Source organism: Taurulus bubalis, assembly GCF_910589615.1.
Source record: "Taurulus bubalis genome assembly, chromosome: 8".
Lineage (NCBI taxonomy): Eukaryota > Metazoa > Chordata > Actinopteri > Perciformes > Cottidae > Taurulus > Taurulus bubalis.
The window spans coordinates 2775696-2795976 of NC_136596.1; the positions used below are offsets into that span (position 1 = coordinate 2775696).

At 45.4% G+C, this 20281-nt stretch overlaps 1 protein-coding gene across 1 annotated transcript in view; it reads right to left on the bottom strand.

The window, feature by feature from the left end:
- Positions 1 to 2344: 2344 nt before the first annotated feature.
- The window catches only part of LOC306739591 (tight junction protein 2-like), a gene marked incomplete at its 5' end in the record, with an annotated part of 32659 nt that continues 14722 nt past the window's right edge, over positions 2345 to 20281 (bottom strand). The window contains 15 exons of the mRNA XM_079221620.1: positions 2345 to 2420; positions 3521 to 3647; positions 4981 to 5436; positions 7129 to 7236; positions 9151 to 9369; positions 10295 to 10395; positions 10532 to 10742; positions 11307 to 11386; positions 11494 to 11589; positions 13225 to 13409; positions 14976 to 15195; positions 18651 to 18759; positions 18841 to 18991; positions 19171 to 19231; positions 19388 to 19506. Coding sequence (XP_079077746.1) covers positions 3558 to 3647; positions 4981 to 5436; positions 7129 to 7236; positions 9151 to 9369; positions 10295 to 10395; positions 10532 to 10742; positions 11307 to 11386; positions 11494 to 11589; positions 13225 to 13409; positions 14976 to 15195; positions 18651 to 18759; positions 18841 to 18991; positions 19171 to 19231; positions 19388 to 19506 — 2206 coding nt within the window. The 3' untranslated portion in view covers positions 2345 to 2420; positions 3521 to 3557. The remainder of the gene's footprint in view (positions 2421 to 3520; positions 3648 to 4980; positions 5437 to 7128; positions 7237 to 9150; positions 9370 to 10294; positions 10396 to 10531; positions 10743 to 11306; positions 11387 to 11493; positions 11590 to 13224; positions 13410 to 14975; positions 15196 to 18650; positions 18760 to 18840; positions 18992 to 19170; positions 19232 to 19387; positions 19507 to 20281) is intronic.

Sequence of the window (20281 nt, forward strand, 5' to 3'; positions counted from 1 at the left end):
ACTCCCAAAATCGTCAAATACCGACCCGTCAGTGACCCTCGGCTTCTGGGTGAGACGCAAAACTCCAATGTAAACCCATCCGCGGCATTATTAGACAGTCAGAGCAACTAACTTAACGTAAAAGTCGGGTTACAAGCCGCTACTACGTTCGGTGGGTGTCCCCGCTAGTTCCCCGCTGTAGCCAGCTAGCACTGCTGCTAGCTAGCTAGCACTGCTGCTAGCTCTCCGCTAACCTCCGCTAGCTCTCGCTAGTTCCCCGACGCGGGCAGAGGAAGCAGCAGCGGGGAGCTAGCAGCAGCGGGGAGCTAGCAGCAGCGCTAGCTTGCTACAGCGGGGACAACCACCGAAGGTAGTAGCGGCTTGTAACCAAGCTTTTACGGTAGTATAAAGAGAAGAAAGGGAGGAAGTTGGGGTCGATGGATGGGTCAAACATATTTAGACTTTCACTCAGGAGACCGCAGAAAGCAAGTAAACGTTGACGTATTTAACCTTGCTTTTGTCACATTAACCGTCACCGTTTGACATGCAAGGCTACTGGGCAAGGGTCAGTTTGACGACTCGGGAGTGAGAATGTGTCGCAGAGGCTGTTCTGTGTCGAGATCTGTGTCGACGCCCAATGGCCTCAAGCAGGTTCATCCTGCCGTACCTTCAGAGGACTAACTCCTCTCATTCAGTCTTCATGGGAATCTGAAACGGGACACAGCTTTGAAAATATGAGGCTGTTGTATTCTATATTCCTCTTATCGTCACATAAATATCTAAATCATCACTGCGTTCGTCCATCTCTCAATACTTTCTGACTCCTACTGAGGACAAACTATTTTTTTTTAAAGAAAGGTTCTTAAACAGCTGAACACTAGTTTTTATCAAATGTTACTCAAAAAGGAGGAAATTGTGCGTTGGTTGGGAACCATCTTCAACAGCGGATTAACCCACTGGTGTTAGTGTCTAGTGTCTAATCTTTTTGGACAAGAAGAGATCTCTATGGCACAGAGGAATAAGATATGTCGGGTGTTGGATCCTCGCACAACACGTGTTAGTAGATACATTCATTGCTGGTTGGGGTCCGCACAATGAGAAGAATATAGAATATCACCAACCTCATCATGTAACAGAGTTATTAGTGACAGCGACCATGGCTGAACAGACAGAAGAGAACACATGCATGTGACTTAACCAACAAAACATTCCCGGGCGAAAGGCATGGCGCCTCTGGCCACACAGAGTCGTTCATGGCTGGGAGGTCCGGGCCTTCGCCTACGGTCCTCTATTCATTGACATTTCTGCTGCGACTGGTCGGAGAAAGATATTGTTTTGCATTCTTAGAGGACAGACAGTGTTTGCTCTTTCTCAGGTGTTTTTTTTTGTTTTTGTTGGTGTGTGTTTTGTGACCGGAGGCGACGGCGGACAGACAGTACAGTGTTCGGGGACAGCATTGAGATTTTGGTGTCACTGGTTCCCTGGTTTCCCTTTAAGCTCGACAGCAGCAGAGGTTTTAGTACGGCTGGGTGGCTGAGGGGCGGAGGAAAGACAACCCGAACCTCATGGGACTAAGAAAATAAAAAGGCACTTCAAAAAATTGTAACAAATTTCCAGTGTTACTAGATAGACTATATATAGATATATACTGTTTGTATACACAGGCATTTTCATATATGAAGGAATGCAAAGACAGAGTATAAACACGTGACTTTAAATACATTTTTTTATATATATATATACGCTGTATGTAATAATATATACGTAACATTTGTTGATCGTAGCTGGCAATATAGGAGCTTAAAAAAGAAGGGGGTGGATGTGATAAAGCGCATTGTGGTTTTTAGGTTTTGTTGAGGTTTTCGTGAGGGTAAAACTCGTGGCAATAAGTTTCAGTTGCTGTGCACGAACTGAAGAGTTGCATAGGCAAGAAAACAAGTAGTTCATAATCATCACTTAGTTTGGACCATCAAAAGTGGTACGTAAGAAAGAAACAATCAAATACACCGGAACAAAAGAAAGTGACGACAGCGTGTGCCTATCCGAACGGATAGCGCAGATTGCTTTAACTTCCATGAAGCAAAATAAAAAAGTTTGTTTCCCCCCCCTCCTCAATATCAAAGAAGCGAGAGTCAGTTCAAAGTCAGCAGCTTGCTTGTGCAGGGCATGATGGAATGGCATGTGTGTAAATAGACTGCATATGCAGTGCATGTGTACATGTACGTCCAGGGAGGCCGAGGGCCGACCCCTACAGCTGGGTGTCCTGGTACTGGAAGGAGTTGGCGGTGTAGTATCCAGGCACTGCCTCCTCTTCCACCTCCACCTCCACCTCCGCCGCCTCCTCCTCCTCCTCCTCCTCCTCCTCGTCCTCTTCGCTGGGGTAGAAGGGATGTTCCTCCTTGGAGGACGGAGGAGTCTGGGGTTCAGGACGGGAGCTGGAGCTGGAAGGACGTGGACAAAACAAGCCGTGCTGAGTCATTCCACACTTCAAGTTGAACCTGTGTCTGTGCTGATGGATAATCTGGCAAATTTGGTCCATCTCTTTTGTACGAAGATAAATACCTCAACGACTATTGGATGAATTGCTATGAAATGGTGTACAGTAGGGCTGGGCGGTATGACCAAAAATGAATATCACGGTATTTTGTAAGATTCTGGCAAACCAGAAGGGTCTGTCTCTTCCTGCGACGGAGTTTCTTCTTGTTGTGATAGTGGGCGAGCTCTACCCAGCATGCAGTTCAGCGGTGTAATTTTATAAATGTACAATTATTAGTTAATTACAAATTGTTTATGTGTCACAGACTGTTGTGTTGTGGTGTTTTACCCTGTTAAAGAGCGTTAGTTGTGTATTATTATTGTTGTTATAAAGTTATAACCATGACTAAAGTTATAACCATGACACGTAAGTAGCTCCGACCGCTGCGCCCTCAGCGCTGAAAATCAAATTATGCTGCCTGCTGAAGAGCCACAACAGTTGTTACGGCTATGACGGTATATGAAAGATTCAAACCGTATGGACATTTTAAACCAGTATAGCACCCAGCCCTAGTGTACAGGCATTCATGGTTCCCAGATGATGTATCCTACTGATATATACATTGACAGCTGTCTTCATAGATAACTGTGACATTTGCTAAAAGGTATTCATGAGCCCTTGAGGATCATTTCTAATGACCTTGGCGATCCCTCGACTTTTCCATACCGGTGGTTTGTAACTGTCTGTTACCTTGTTGTGTTTGAAGGCAGTCTACAGTCTGTCGTTAATACGTTCTCATGCCTTTACACTTTCAATACAGGATACACACTTTTTCAACTGTTCAATGTTTACTGATCTATGGACAAAACGTGGGTATTCTTGACAGCGGATCAGTTTTAAAACAGTGAGGAACGGCCAATGTGAATCTGAAGGATTACAACTGTAAAGACCTTGTATGTGTCTGTTACTTCTAGGGTCCTTAATTGGTGTTAGACTGTACTGTCAGTGACATCTTGTAAACTGGGAGGTTAGCAAACACACAACCATGCTGACGAACACACTCACAGCGCAGCTTGGAAACGGTCGTACGGCAGTAGTGCGCCTACCCGATAGGCTGCGGGCGACTGTGATCCAGCTTGGCTGTCTTCAGAGGAACAGCATAGATGTCCGGGTGCTTCTGAGCAATTTCCATCTGGGAACAAAGATAAGTGGATTAGTGGATTGGTTGTATGTATGTGTTACATCTGCATTATTGCTACTGACCACCAGGGGGCGACTCCTCTGGTTGTATAGAAGTCTATGCTTCATGTGTTAAAGCTGCATTCTCTCTCCTGACCACCAGGGGGCGACTCCTCTGGTTGTATAGAAGTATATGCTTCATCTGTTACAGCTGCATTATCTCTACTGACCACCAGGGAGCAACTCCTCTGGTTGTATAGAAGTCTATGCTTCATGTGTTAAAGCTGCATTCTCTCTCCTGACCACCAGGGGGCGACTCCTCTGGTTGTATAGAAGTATATGCTTCATCTGTTACAGCTGCATTATCTCTACTGACCACCAGGGAGCAACTCCTCTGGTTGTATAGAAGTCTATGCTTCATGTGTTAAAGCTGCATTCTCTCTCCTGACCACCAGGGGGCGACTCCTCTGGTTGTATAGAAGTCTATGCTTCATGTGTTAAAGCTGCATTCTCTCTCCTGACCACCAGGGGGCGACTCCTCTGGTTGTATAGAAGTATATGCTTCATCTGTTACAGCTGCATTATCTCTACTGACCACCAGGGAGCAACTCCTCTGGTTGTATAGAAGTCTATGCTTCATGTGTTAAAGCTGCATTCTCTCTCCTGACCACCAGGGGGCGACTCCTCTGGTTGTATAGAAGTATATGCTTCATCTGTTACAGCTGCATTATCTCTACTGACCACCAGGGAGCAACTCCTCTGGTTGTATAGAAGTCTATGCTTCATGAAAGTTAAATTGTAACAAAATGCTGAACAAGAAGCTTCAAAAACCGTAGTTCGCTTCCTATATGCCTTCTTTGGTTGTGCTGGACATCTAATATCTCGTATAAATTATATCCTCTTTTGTGGGGCCTCTTTTTGATGACATGATGTGCCACCTTAAGGTTTAAGTTCATCACAATGCGCTCCAGACCTCATCCTTCCAGATGTGACGTCCTACATGGATGCCGTTTTTCTCTGCCCATCGTGGACAACAACACTCTCTACCCACTCAACTGGTCTGCATTTGGCTCCCCATGTTGTGCTGTAACTGGTGCAACAAGGTACAAAAGAGATCATTGACTGAGAGAATAATGGTTCATCACCACGCTAATGTGATTTATATTTACCCTTCGCATCTAGTGGGCCGTACTTTGTTAAGGAACAATGTGCTTGTATATGTTCTAAAGAAGGTAGAGGCCTACATCTGCAAAGAGACAGATTTGTAAAACCCTACAGAGCTGATCTAAGATCTGCCTCCTGTAATGCCCTACAGACGACCAATGGGAACACTGAGCGGCGCCCACCCTGGCGTTCTGCGCCTCCTGCAGTTCCAGCAACCTCTGGGCTCGGGCGAAGTGGTCCATCTTCTCGAAGGCCTTGATCTTCCCCAGGAAGGACCTCAAGGACGGATCCTCCGCGGGGTTGTCCCTCGCCTCCTGCTGCTGCTTACCGGCTGCCACGACCGCATGCGAGCGGACCGCAGCCAATACCGGCGGCTGCGGGAGCGCGGCGGGGAGTTGGGGCGCTACCGGGGGCCACAGTTTGCCGTGGTGAGCCGGGGAGCCGGCGGAAGACCGGGAGATGAGGGGCGGAGGGTCGTTGTTGCTGCTGGCGGGGCTGCTGCTGGAGGGGGAGTCGTAGCTCCGGCTGGAGCTGGGGGGCGGCGGCGGGTGGTGGTGCCGGTGGTGGTGGTGGTGGTGGTGGTGGTGGTTGGGGGAGCCCGGCACGGGGATCGGATCGTCCCTCAGAGACAGTTTGATCTGACCAAGGAGGAGGCAGCGTTAGAGCAGAACAGATGGTGGTACTCACGGTTCTTTTAGGATAAACCAAACTCCTCAACGCAGCCGTGGTGTAATCTCTGAAACAGTTATGACCGCCTCAGCGTTTATGGCTCTCTCGGGGCCATCGTTACCGCAGCAGGTAGTCCCGTTGATGGCTTTTTTTTTTATTATTCAGGCTAAATGGGGTTGTTTATCCTTGATTTTGAAGACGTTAAATGCATCTCCGGGTCTCCTAGGATGAGCCGCAAAACAAAAATGTAAAAGAAGAGTCGGTCTTCCCCAAACCTGGAAACAAACGACGATAAATAATAATAATAATAAGCTGCCTCAGTCGGTGCTCGTGAGACGGCCAGTCTGGATGTTAGAAGTGCAGTCAGTTTAGTTTATTCATGGCGAGAGGCTTAGAGGCTGAATTTTGACTGTGACAAATAGATCACCGATGAAAGCCATATTTACTAGTCTCGGGCTAATACAAAGAATCTATTCATTTGAATAAATATTTTGGAGTCAAATCAAATTGTTTACAGGATATTCAACCTTTGTTTCGTTATACTGCTTGTAATATTGAACTGTTTTTTTCTTGACACGGCTCGTATGAAGACAAGAAAGTAGTCCATGAAGATGAGATAGGAGTTGGATTCTTCCCAGGACATTTTGTTTGATCGCCCTCTGGCGCTTTAGAGAGTATAAACAAAGCTTACGGTGTTTAAACCTCCAGACAGATTTCAAATTGGGATTGGTTTTTCAAACTAAACTAAAGTCCTGGCATGAGTTTACACATATCATATTCTGTCTTTCAATTACATTTGGGAGATTTGAGCAAAGTTAAATGTGATTCATGTTACGTTTAAGCTCTTGCAGAAGAAAAGGAATGCAATAATGATTTTGTTTTTTGGTTCTTACTGGACAACTGAAACCGTTCACTACTAATTCTGCCACATTTTCAGGCAATTTTCACATTCCACGAATACTGCTGGATCTAGTCGACTAGTATACCAAACAACACCGTGGATCAGAGACTGAAGCTACACTCAACACATTGGCTCTGAGAGAGGAAAGTTTAGGTTCTACGACTTAAGGCCACACACGAGCCCGCCACCATGTACCAATAACTGAGTCAGAGAGGACAGGGTGCAAGAGGAGGACAGAGTCAGAGAGGACAGGGTGCAAGAGGAGGACAGAGTCAGAGAGGACAGGGTGCAAGAGGAGGACAGAGTCAGAGAGGACAGGGTGCAAGAGGAGGACAGAGTCAGAGAGGAAAGGGTGCATGAGGAGGACAGAGTCAGAGAGGAAAGGGTGCATGAGGAGGACAGAGTCAGAGAGGACAGGGTGCATGAGGAGGACAGAGTCAGAGAGGACAGGGTGCAAGAGGAGGACAGAGTCAGAGAGGACAGGGTGCATGAGGAGGACAGAGTCAGAGAGGACAGGGTGCAAGAGGAGGACAGAGTCAGAGAGGACAGGGTGCATGTGGGTGCATCAGTCTCCCATTCACTGTCTATGAAGCAGCCCCATTTTTTCTTTTCTCTTTATACGTGATGACATCACACACTTGAGACTTACTTCTCTGGCCTCAGCTCGAAAAGACAGCAACTTTAGGATATTGTTGTTGTTGTTGTTGTTTACTTGCAGTTGGTGTGTGTGTGTGTGTGTGTGTGTGTGTGTGTGTCTCACCTTGCCGTCTGCTAAGAAGACCGGCGGAGGGCTGGACCTGTTGACGACTTCACGGCTGCTGATCTTCCTCATGCGGCTCCTGATGTCTGGACTGTACCTGCGCAAGATCTACACACAGACACACACACACACACACACAAATAAGCACACACACACACACACACACACGGTCGAGTGGTGTTTCGCATACTGTTCTTCTTCCCAGTCTCCTCCCAGCACTGGGAGGGGAACTTTTCTAGACTGAAGTTTAGATTTTCCCCAAGACATATATATTCATTTAAATGTGTTGTCTTGACAGAATCCACAACAAATGTGTTTGTCTCTTTCTGTCCTGCTCACCATGTCTGTACAAAACATTAGATTTGAAATGCGTACCAATCAAGATGGGATCATGTGAAAGTGTGATTGTTAGTTTAGTACGGAGACGGAAGAGAGAAAAAGAAAGGGACAAAAATCTGGTGATCCATTTTCTAAGTCTGATCTAAATAGTTCTCTCTTCTCAGAGAATCTTTTCATGTTACTTTTAAAAGTAAAAAAAAACATCTTTAAAAAAGAATGTTCACACTTGGCTCACAGATTAAGAAAGATTACTATTTTATTGTTATTTTTCTATTTAATTTTTTTTTCACCTGTTCTTTATTCACAAAAACGGGAGAGAGAACTATTTAGATCAGTTCTTCTTCTCGCTCTCCTCTCAGGGCTCCCGTCGTTTATCATTTTTGCATACAGAATAACTTCTGATGCATTATTATGTATTGTAGAAGTAAATGCAATACACTGCAGATACAGACTTTATGATTGCGTCACCTTATTTTATGTTCAACTACACAGCTGCAGATGGCTGGATTGTCCAGATGAAGGCATGAAGCTGTAATCCCCCATCTGCCCTACAGGGGGCAGCACCGCACCGAGAGAAACTGAGGTCTGTCAGCCTGTGTGTTAAACAAAGCTGGCATTTTCAACGAATACAGACCATAATATGAAATAAATGTGAGGCTATTTCTTTATTTTATTGGTTAAATCAATTTTAGCTTATTTTTTAAGCCTAAATTAGATTTCATTACTTTTAAAATCCAATTTATATAATATTTATATAATGTTTTAACGTCTCCATGGTGCCGTTTATAACGCCTGTAAGCACCTCTGCTCAGTTTCATGGATGTTATCTTTTACTTTTCTTATCGTCTTCCCGAGTTATTTGCAGAAAACATGCAATTCAAATGAATAAGAAATAAAGTAGTTTCAAGGATGTATTCCAAGCTGCCCAATACACACTTTTACTGAGTAGAGCTTGAATGCACCGTGCATGTGTTTTAAGGTTGTTCCTCCATGCACACGTGTGGCATTTACACACACTTACATACAATGGTTTTACTTGTTTGGTCAAAGTTCATACCGGTGTACTCTATACCTTTTATACCCTTAGTGAGGTAGAAGTACCTCAAGATTCTACTACGATATTTTGGGTGAATACACTCAGTCTCCCGCTGAATGAATACAAGTCAAAAAGATGAACTGACTTCATTACACACTAGCTGTGTAGAAGCGTGTGTCTGTCTGCGTGTGTGTGTGCATTCGTGCGTGTGTGTGTGCGCGTGCGTCTGCGTGTGTGTGTCTGCGCGTGTGCGTCTATGCGCGTGTCTGTGTGTGTGTGTGTTCGTCTGCGTGTGTGTGCATGCGTGTGCGTGTGTGTGTGCATCTGCGTGTGTGTGTCTGCGCGCGTCTACGTGTGTCTGTATGCGTCTACGTCTGCGTGTGTGCATCTGTCTGTCTGTGTGTGTGTGAGTCTGCATGTGTCTGTATGTGTCTGCGTGTGTGCATCTGTCTGTCTGTGTGTGTGTGAGTCTGCATGTGTCTGTATGTGTCTGCGTGTGTGCATCTGTCTGTCTGTGTGTGTGTGAGTCTGCATGTGTCTGTATGTGTCTGCGTGTGTGTCTGTGTTTGCGTCTGCCTGTGTCTGTGTGTGTCTGTACGTGTGTGTGTGTGTGTGTGTGTGTGCCTGTGCGTGTGTGTGTCTCTGACCTCCTCGGCCGTGACGGGCTCCGACGAGCGGCTGATGGCGGAGACGAGCGCCGTCTCCGCGTCCGGCTCGTTGTCGGTGTAGGCTCCGCCCTCGTCGGCCGTGTCGTCGAGGTCGGAGGTCAGCCGGCTGTCCAGGCTGAGGTAGTCGGCGGACATGGCGGACAGGAAGGACAGGCGCTCCACGTCCTGGCAGTCCAGGTCACTCTCTACTCCCTCCGGCTAGAAGAGACACACGGTGGATCTTGGGTGTACAGGAAGGAAGGATGGACAGACGGATAGCACAAGAACGAGAGAGAAGAGAGGAAGACAAACAGAGCCGAGCTGTAGAGCACTACTGGCAGCAAGAACACAGTGAGCATGCTCAGAGCGAGCGCACCGATTGGCTGCTAGGAAGGGAGCGGGGAGACAGGAGGGCAAGACTACTGACACCACAGACCACTACACTGCTGAGACTACAGACTAGAACTACAGACCACTACACTGCTGAGACTACAGACTAGAACTACAGACCACTACACTGCTGAGACTACAGACTAGAACTACAGACCACTACACTGCTGAGACTACAGACTAGAACTACAGACAGATGTTGTTGTTTTTTGTGTTGCTTTCCTTGGCTTGTCTTTTAAATCTGCGGAGATGTATCATATTTGTAAAATCAACTGGAGTTTGACCTTACAGCATCAAGCCCTGTTTTCTGAAAATCCGAATGGTTAATATACCCGTACTAAATGAAGATTATCTCCTCAAACACAAGGCCTATTTGAATAACTAAAAAAGGTATAATATACAGAAAACCCTTGGGAACATAGATAATAAGTTCATATATGTGTAACTGGCATATTGGTTGATAATAGTGCACAGAAAAAGAAAAATATATATATATATTTTGCAAAAAAAATATAATTAAAAGTTGTATTTTCTTATCGTAACTATGTTTGCTATATTTTATAGTATTTTTAATAATTATAGCTGCAGTTGGTAATGTTCATAAAAAGATCAATTACATTAGAAATAGGGGACTTAATTCCCTGTTTATCCCTGACCATGCACGTGGATTCCTGCTAAATCAACGTGTGTGTGTGTGTGTGCGTGCGTGTGTGTCTGTGTGTGTCTGTGTGCGTGTGTGTGTGTTTGTGTTTACCTTGCCGTCAGAAACCCACACGGCCTGCATCTGCTGCTCTCTGATGGAGTCTTTGACGCCGCCGTACCAGGCGTCGTTGGCCGAGTTCAGGTCGATGGTGGCTGGATGAGAAAACCAACAAACCTCAGCACAAAAACACACACACACACACACACACACACACACACACACACACACACACACACACACACACACACACACACTGAAATGGACAGCACGCATGCAGCTGCACTGTACCAGTGAATAAGTGCGAGCAGGTCTTCCTCAGCTTCACGGCCTGCTCGTAGAGCTTGCGGGCGCTGCGGTTGGAGTTGGGCGCGACCCTCTGCCTCATGGCCTTGATGCCGTGCTTGCTGTCCGGGTTGAAGAAGATGACGATGGGGTACCACTGGGTGTAGTTCAGGGTGTCCACCGCCTTGGGCGTCACGTCCAGCAGGGCGTGCTTGTCCTGGGTGGCGTGGGGAACGGAGACACAAGGTCATGGTCTTGGCACGAGGAGCTGCTGGATTTACTCCTCAGCATCGTCACAAGATGACATGTGAACACAATACTAATTGACCTTCGCCCAATACACACTTTTACTGAGTAGAGCTTGAACGCACCATGCATGTGTTTAAAGGTTGTTCCCCCATGCACACATGTGGCATTTGCACACACTTACATACAATGTTAAAGAAAGTATAGATGGATGGCTTTTTCGATGCAATGAGGTTCATAACTCTTGACTGCTTTGGAGGATTGTGTTTTTAATGGTTGCAATTTAATTCAGTAGGTCAATACGAATCGAGGAAGGGGTGATAGTTGCCTGTAGCTTCATGCTATCATTCAAATGCTATTTTCTGAACTCAGGGTTCTCTGTCTTTGTCCTTTTTTATACACCTTGGTCATACCCATGAATTTGCTGAATAATTTGATATCAATAAACACTACTTTTGAGATTAATTTGAGGTTCCTAGGACCAGTAGAACAAACAGAGGTCAAAAGAGTGTGTGTGTGTGCGTTTAGTGGACACCTGCTCGATGATTTGTCGGATGGTGTTCAGGCGAACGACCCCCGAGGACTTCTCAGAGCCGGCGTCTTTCGGCTCAGTTTCTAACGTAGGAGAAACAATGGAGGGGTTATTCAGAAGCAACGGCAGGACATCTCCTCACCGGGGGAGGAAGACTCCAACACAAACGCACAAACAGAAAGAGACTCACTGGCGACAACAAACAGGTCGGGAATCTCGGACGCTAGCTTCTCATTGGCGGCGTCGGCGATGGGGCCGAACAGCACCACGGGACGCCGGAAACCAGCTGCAACGACATCAACAAGATATGTAGTGAGCAGAACAATTTACAGCGTAATAATAAACAGTTCTCTAGTCAAGGCATGGAGACTTGTTCAATTATGACATTTCTAACCCACATCAAACACACTTTGGCACTGTGCCGTAATGTCTCGCTACTTACCAACCAACATACTGCATTTGCCGGTAGGATATATCTGTGAATGGCTAAATTCAGCTGATAATATTGGCCATATATATTATATTTTAATAATAGAGAATAGATGAGTTCCAAACTAAAGGCATCAGGTTTTGGTTGCAGCCATGCTCAACATAAATACATGTTGGTTAGGTGGACACTTTCTTAAATATATAAAAACATCCATTCTTTAAGTCAGTAAACGCTCACAGCTGAGACTATGGACAACTATGTGAAATATATCCACCTCTGTGATGGAGATGGTACCTATTTATAGATCTCAGAAGAGAATTGATTTGTTTTTTCAGTCAGAGCCTGGGGGAAAAGAGTCAGAGGCTGACTCGCATCTGAAATCTGACACCGGCCGATGGACTGAGACCCGACTGTTAAACCGCTCACAGCCAGATAGTTGGAACTAATTGCTCAGTGTTTCTTACTACAAAACCAGAGCACTGAACTACATTATATCTAATTATCTCCAGGGTTATTTAATTGATACGAAATTAGGATGGGAATATACAAGCATTATGCTTTTGCCTATACCTTTTCAGTCATAGTTTACTAGATTAGATCTAGGCTTTACTCATTGTATTGTATGTGATGACTGAATAAAACACACCACTACACATGAGGTTTCAGGGGTTTTAAAAAAAAAAAAACTTGATAAAGAAATCAAGTGTCTCTGTCTGTGTCTGTCTGTCAGTCCACGGCTAATTTTGCATGCTACTGAAGTCATTTATTTATGACTCTATGCTCAAGGACCTCTCATGGTTGCAGTGATTCATACTTTTTGAAAATTATATATATTTTATTGCGTGTTTTATATCGTCATTGACTGCCGACTCCTCGCTCAAGGGATCAACAAGTGCTTCTGTAGAAAAAACTTTTCCAGAAATCAACCATAAACTACCGTAAACGTCGGGTTACGGGCCGCTACTACCTTCGGTCAGTGTCCCCGTTAGCTCCCCGCTGTAGCCAGCTGGGGCTCCTGTTAGCGCTCCGTTACTTCCCTGCTAACTTTCGCTAGCTCCCCAAAAACCACCGAAGGTAGCGGGACCAGGCTCGACACCCGACTTGGGCAGAGGGGACGCGGGCAGTAGCAGCAGCGCTAGCTAGCAGCAGCAGCAGCGCTAGCTAGGAGTAGCGCTAGCTAGCAGCAGTGCTGCTCCTAGCTTGCTACAGCAGGGACACTGACCGAAGGTAGGAGCGGCTTGCAACCCAACTTTTACGGTAGTCTGCAATAGTCTGTTACCGGCCACATTTTGGTCTTTGTCGTCACTTTAAAAACTAGCATCCACACAAAAGTTAGGTCTCATTTTGAACCAGAGCAACTGTAGATTAATTTCATACCCGATATGTTATGATCCACTAAAGTTAGGCCCGTTAAAGAGGAATAAATCCCCGGAGCGGCGTCCTGAACTCCACTGAGGGGACGCTTCTGGTTTCCCAATATCAATCACCCACCTTCTCGGAGCACCACTCGCTCGTACGCTGGGAAGCGGGTGGCCAGCGTCTGGACGCTCAGGTTCTCTCTGCTCTTCCTCAGGTCCTTCCTCTTCAGAGAACGTTGGCCTCGCAACCGCCAGAAGTCCGCTCGATCGCCCGCGGCAGCTTTATGCGAGCTCTGGACGCTGGCCATCTGCTCCGCTCTGACGGGGAGAAACACAGCGGTCAGTAATCCATTCATTATTCACAAGCATATTTGTGTTTATGAAACTAGTTCTGAAGCTCTGCAGTAGGTCAAACTGTGCATGCTATGCATCTTTTTCACAGATCTGACCTTTATAAATATCCAAGATTGTCCAAGAATTCTAATTTAGCGCAGCAAAAACTAGGTACTTGACTTTCGGAGAGAGAATGTAGCTTTAACACATGAAGCATAGACTTCTATACAACCAGAGGAGTCACCCCCTGGTGGTCAGTAGAGAGAAAGCAGGTTTAACACATGAAGCATAGACTTCTATACAACCAGAGGAGTCGCCCCCTGGTGGTCAGTAGAGAGAATGTAGCTTTAACACATGAAGCATATACTTCTATACAACCAGAGGAGTCGCCCCCTGGTGGTCAGTAGAGAGAATGTAGCTTTAACACATGAAGCATATACTTCTATACAACCAGAGGAGTCACCCCCTGGTGGTCAGGAGAGAGAATGCAGGTTTAACACATGAAGCATATACTTCTATACAACCAGAGGAGTTGCCCCCTGGTGGTCAGGAGAGAGAATGCAGGTTTAACACATGAAGCATAGACTTCTATACAACCAGAGGCGTCGCCCCCTGGTGGTCAAGAGAGAGAATGCAGCTTTAACACATGACGCATATACTTCTATACAACCAGAGGAGTCTCCCCCTGGTGGTCAAGAGAGAGAATGCAGCTTTAACACATGAAGCATATACTTCTATACAACCAGAGGAGTCGCCCCCTGGTGCCATTAGAATCAATTGTGGAGTCAATGTGGAAGTTGAAGGTACTTCCACATTGACGTTCACTTTTCAGAACCTGGTTAGCTCTTTAAATTCCTGTTCGTGTTCACTACCTTATTGCCCAATGTGAGCTAGGCTACAACCCCCACCACCCTCTAAACTTGATAAGCAGTTATAGATAATGGATGTATATGTTGTGGCTGAACGGTATGTCTTTGATTGTGGAGAACTTTGTGTCCTGTCCTTTAGATAAATGCTGAAGCCATAAACTCTACTCACTTAGCTCATAATTGAAGAAATTTGAAAAGCACTCACTCATTCCCCCACAGAGTGAACGTGTGGTGTAATTAAAACACACAAGACTCGTACGGAAGCATACCACTGGGACATGTGTCGTCTCATGCCAGCGATTTGCTCAGCCTCTGGGCTCCGGACCTGTAATCACAGCAGCCTCCCGGGACAGTTGGAGTAATGGTACCGCAGTGCAGCAGCGCTGTGCGTCTCTCTTCCTCATGTTGTGCCATTGAACGACTGAATTGAAAGAGATTCAGAGGACACCGTTCCCAGTATAATCCGATCTTGAGCGGTTCAATCTTATTACACGTGCATACATAAAGCAGTTACGATGGTGAGACCCAGAGCTCCACCAGCCCGCTGTGACCACTGGCGTTGTGGCTTTTTTTGGCTGAAGGAGAGTTTCTCCAGCTCCGCGAACTGAAGGTCGGTTCTTTGCAGCGTACTGAGGGACAACACCTTCAGGGTTTTTTGGCAGTCTCCGGCTGACGGGCCTACCTGCTCTTGTTGGGGATGATGCCCTTCTCCAGCAGCTGCTTGTCCTTGCCAACGCGGATCGCCAGCCAGTTGCCGAGCTTGCCGTCGTAGAGGGTGTCCACCACCTTGAAGATGTCCCCCCGGCTGAAGGCCAGGCTCTGAGAAGCCTCTTTCTCGTACTCAAAGTGGGTCCGGATGAAGAAGGAGTCGCCGCGCCCGGACACCAAGAGGTCATTGTAGACTAGACAAACCCCAAAAAAAGAGAGAAGGGGGCGTTAAAGATGGCACGATTAAGATGGATGTAAGAGCAGAGGCGACAGAGGACTAAAGTCCTAAACAACGAGACTCTGAAGCAACTTGAGGTTCTCGAACGTACTCCGAGTTCAAGTTGTTGGCAACCTGAAGCAGCTGTCGGACCACCACAGTCTAATTATTTCAGGAAATAAATAAACCTTTTATTACTCAACCCCCTTTAAGAGTGACCTGCCTTTAGAATACCCTTGTGATGCATTTGAATGATTTAAAAAAGGTAAAGAGACACCATATTGGTATACACTTATGAAACAGCCTCAATGCAATACTGATGCCTCTATACGTAAACCATCAGCGAGAGGATTCTCTCGTTCTATATGTAGTACCACTTTTGTCCACAGGGATAAATTATAAGTTAAACCTGAAGTTGCATTCATTATTTCCGTGCACTTAAAATCAATGATTCAGTCGAGGGCATTAGGCCTTTGCGCCGTCAAAAAGTTTTACTTAAAATGATCAAATTCCAGAGCATAGGCTTCATAACAGATATTATGAGAACAATAAAGATGCTTTGTGAAGATCTACATCTTATTCTCCGCATACTTCGACAAATAATTGGAAACTAAAGCCCGGGGCTTAAAAGAGGCGGCACGTGGAGCCTCTGAGCTTGGGCTACTTTGTTATCCACGCGCCGTTCTTCAAAAAGGTCAAGGGGTGAACCTCCGCGCACAGATTTCCAGTCTCATTTGCACAATCAAAACGAAATGCACACACTTGTCTGACTGCTGCGTGGAAATAAACTACACGGCCGGCTCCAGGCTGCCTGATGTGATGCGCGTGGTCCGACAAAGCGCTGACCCAAAAGGACCAACAGTCACACTGACGACGATCCACTGCTGGCTGCACACTCACTGTAGCTCGGCTGCAGCATGTAGTCAGTCCACTTTGATCTCACACTGATAAAATACATAAAACAAAGGGTTCCCCCAGAATGACCTTCTAGTTTTAAATACATTATGCCGCGTCTGCTTTAGCCTGGCAAATAGGCCGTGGTGTTTGTGTGTGTGTGTGTGTGTGCGTTGACACAATTACGTCACACCAAATTCCATTCTCAAATTTAACAATTTAGTAAGTTTCTTTAAATATTCATCAGTTTCTTTTTCCAAACATTTAACTGTCGCTTTTCAAAGTTGAACAACTGCTCGCGTCGGCATAAATTAGATCCAGCACGGATTTTTAAAGCAGTTTTTTTCCCGTTACAGTTTTCAGTTTGAAGCTTTATGGCTGGTGTGTTAAAAATACATATTCTCACTCTATTTATCGTTCTACATTAAAATGGCAGTGCAGGTTTTTTGAATGGATTTTGGTGCCAAATTAATCAGATCAACACGAAGCCAAAGTGCCTCCTTAGCTACCCCACATGACCTGCTGCTGACAAGCAATGTGGCATTTAAAAGGCTGTGTATTTTTAAAGCAGTCTCTCTCCACATGAAACGCAGCGGGGACATTTATTACACGAGGACCAGACAGCACCACTGATCCGTTCCAACAGAATATTCACTAATCCGTACAAAGAACTAAGTACATGAAGGACATATTGTGGTTTTACGGGAGGAAGCAAGTGGTCAGTTAGCTGTAAAGATTCATTACAACGTGGCTTTCCCCTCAAGATTCTGTCCTGGGTCCTCTTTCATTTACAGTGGATCTCCTTTCCTTTTTGGCAGATAGCTAGTACTTTTTTAAGGTATATCTTATCACAGCTATGCAGATGATGTTCAAGTGTACATTTAATTTAAACCTCAGAACATTGGTAAATCTGATACCAGACAGAACTACTCGATCTGTCCGGTCCTCTTATCAGGGCTTATTGGCTGTTTCTCACATCAGGCTTCAAACTAAAAGGTTGCGGAACTCTCGGCCCTTTTCATCTCTTTTTCATTTATTTTCCCACTCCTAATATTCTGTCTTGATATTGTCTTTTACTGTAAAGCACTTTGGGATGTCCGTTTTAAAAAGTAGGGTTGTTTCCGATACCAGTATCAGAAATGCTTGCGATACAGCCTTTAATGGGATTTTGTCGAGTACACAAGTTTATTCACCGATCCCATATCACGTTATCATGACGTGTATCAGCTCATTTACGCTATACTAGAAAATAAAAATGTCTACCTGATCTGCACATCTTTCCCCATCAAGTAGGTGTGAAAAAAGGATTGTTTCCTGTAACGTATTGTCTTACATATGACTTGCTGCAAAACCCCAATCGCCCTTCAGGGACAAATAAAGTTGAAGCCAGAGCTAGCAAAATACCAGCGATATGGCAATATGCTCTGTATGTATTTGTTGATGTTTTACAGCGGTTTTAACCTGAGCCAGGCTAAACAACAGTGATAGCAATCGTATCACATCCCTACAGGGTTCGTGCTATAGGCTGCAATGTGTAATGTGTATTTCTGTTTTTAACGCACTGGTGTCTGGTTGCTCATCGGGTTTTGGCCGATATGCAAGTTCAGAAATTGAAATGGAGAAAGACAAGTAGTATCGGAACAAAGGGTGCGACAAGAATACACTTAATTTATATGAGCCATTCTGTGTGGTTTAATCTGACTCTACATTATAACCAAGTTGGGTTTGAACTTATAAAGATGTATCTTGCGGAACAATTGTGCACTGATTTTACTGTACTTGTGAGGTCCTTGTCTGAATTGTATTTGTCTTGAAATGCAAAGTGAAAACCATTCAAAATCCCTTCCTATCCAAATTTAACCGTACAATTGCCGACCTGCCCTCTCATCCACGACCATTTTATTTATGTTTTCTATGTGAGGACCTGCCAACTCTCTCCGATGACCTTAAATGCCCTCTCAACAGTGCAGGACGGTAAAGAGTCTGCTTCACCGGACGATGTGTTTTTGCTTCATAAATAGATTTCTTCAATAAAAAAAAGCCCCCTTTTTTTTCCAGAGCCACACTGCTCAAAGGGGCCAATGTGCTGATTGCGTAACACTGTTGGAGGCGTGTGCCCATGTGTGTCACGGTTGGCTGAACCAAAACTAGCCTGATCTGGTCTAAAAGCCTTGAGGGGGCCAAGCTGGTATCTCCATCATTCGATGGAATCATCACAGAAAGAGAGAGAGAGAGGGGGGGGGAAACTATGGTCCTGTGGTGTGACAGCTAGCAGTGCATTGTGGGAAAGTACACTGTGTTCTGGGATACTCCACAAGTCGTTGAAAAGCCTACAACTAAGTCACGTATGCTCAGCATAACACCTTCCATTGTTAGCACACGGTACTCAAACAGGAGGTAAGGGTGCAGTTGTTTGGGGACTATTTCCAGCGGCGGATTAATTCACTTTCGGTTTCCGTTTACGTGAGATTACGTCAAAATAAACTACAGTGTGTGTGTTTATTGAAATGAAATGGAACAGCGGAGGGAATGTTTTACCATCAGGTTTGCTTTGTGCCAGGATGGTGACCACTTCCCCTTTAGGGATCTCCAACAGGAAGAGCACCGCTTCCTCCCTCACTACACCTTGAAAGTCCACATTGTTCACCTTTAGGACACAAAGAAAGTGCACAATGATTAAGACCATCTGCTATTCAAATATTAACAGAAATAAGTCCTCTCTGGTTACCTTGAGGATCTGATCCCCGACGCGCAGGCCCTCCTCCTCGGCAGGACTGCCCTCCTGAACGCTGGCGATGAAGATGCCGGCATCGTTTCCTCCCGCCAGCCTCAGCCCGACGCTGTCCCCCTTCTGGAAATTCACCATCACGGTGTTCGGCCTGCAGGAGGAGCACCACGCATGATGCCGTTAACAGGAGGGTCACTGACAAAGCGGCGTCCCGAGGAACTTATTAATAACCGGCAGAAGCCGTGCGTGCAATAGTCCGCTTTTCACGTCGTCAGAAAAAAAACAACACGGTAAAAAGAGAAGTGTGAAGAGAGGAAAAGAAAAACTCACCCATATAGTTTCTCGTCTTCAGGACTTGGTCGGAGGAGAATCTTGGGCGTGGCTAAAGCAGCTGTAGAGGAGAGCGTTGTTAATACCTTCCACGTTTACAACAGCTGACATATTATGTCAGTTAACCCAGTCAACTTTCTAAGATGACAATATGTCAGATGTCGTGTTTACAGCTTGTTTCTACTGCCCCCTAGTGGCCAAACAATTGTGTGATAACCTGGAGGCTCCTCAGTGTGAGGTGTGTCTTTGCTCAGCTCAGCTGAGGCCTGGGGGTCTTCAGGTACTTTGAACGGGGAGGCCATGGCGGACATCTTGGTTGTCCTCATGGGTTCCTCCCTGCTTCACACACACACACACACACACACACACACACACACGATGAGAGGCTTTAAAGGTGTCACAGCAACTGAAAAAAACCCTTAACGAATATGCTGAAGGTGGACAAGATTACGGAAAGACCTCACATACATTTTAAGGACACAACAATAGGAAACAACGGGACACCTCTGCCTTGATTTTATTATTGTAGGACCAAAAAGTTTATAATTGATATAATAAAATATCGATACACGGAAGCCAAGTATCGATATTTCATTATATCAATTATAAACTTTTTGGTCCTAGAATAATAAAATCAATTGCTTTTTCAGTTCACTAGATGGTGCTGTGTTGTGACACAGCATCACTTTCAGCTGAAAGTCGTCAGTTAACATGGCCGCCTGTTAATCCGTAACACCGTCATCCCCTGGAGAAGTCGGTGAAATCCACCGAGCTGTGTGCGCCTACGGATAATATTATGAACCCAGACACGAGGATGTTTGATGTTCCGACGTTTTTGGGGATTTCCGTTTGCGCGGAGATAAGCCACGCCCCCTTTCTGACGCAACTGTGTAGACTGTAATACAAACAGTTCAGTTTGTCAGGTGCAACATTTACGACAGTGTTGGTCAATTTGTCTGCTTGACAATCTCATTTTGCTGCAATAAAAATGATTGAAGTGAGATGAACAGAATGAAAAACGTATTACATCAAATATGTTGACAACGTTTTTCTTTGGGGACAATTTGCAGTTGAAAAAAGGTAATAAATCTCAATATTTCGCAGTATCGTG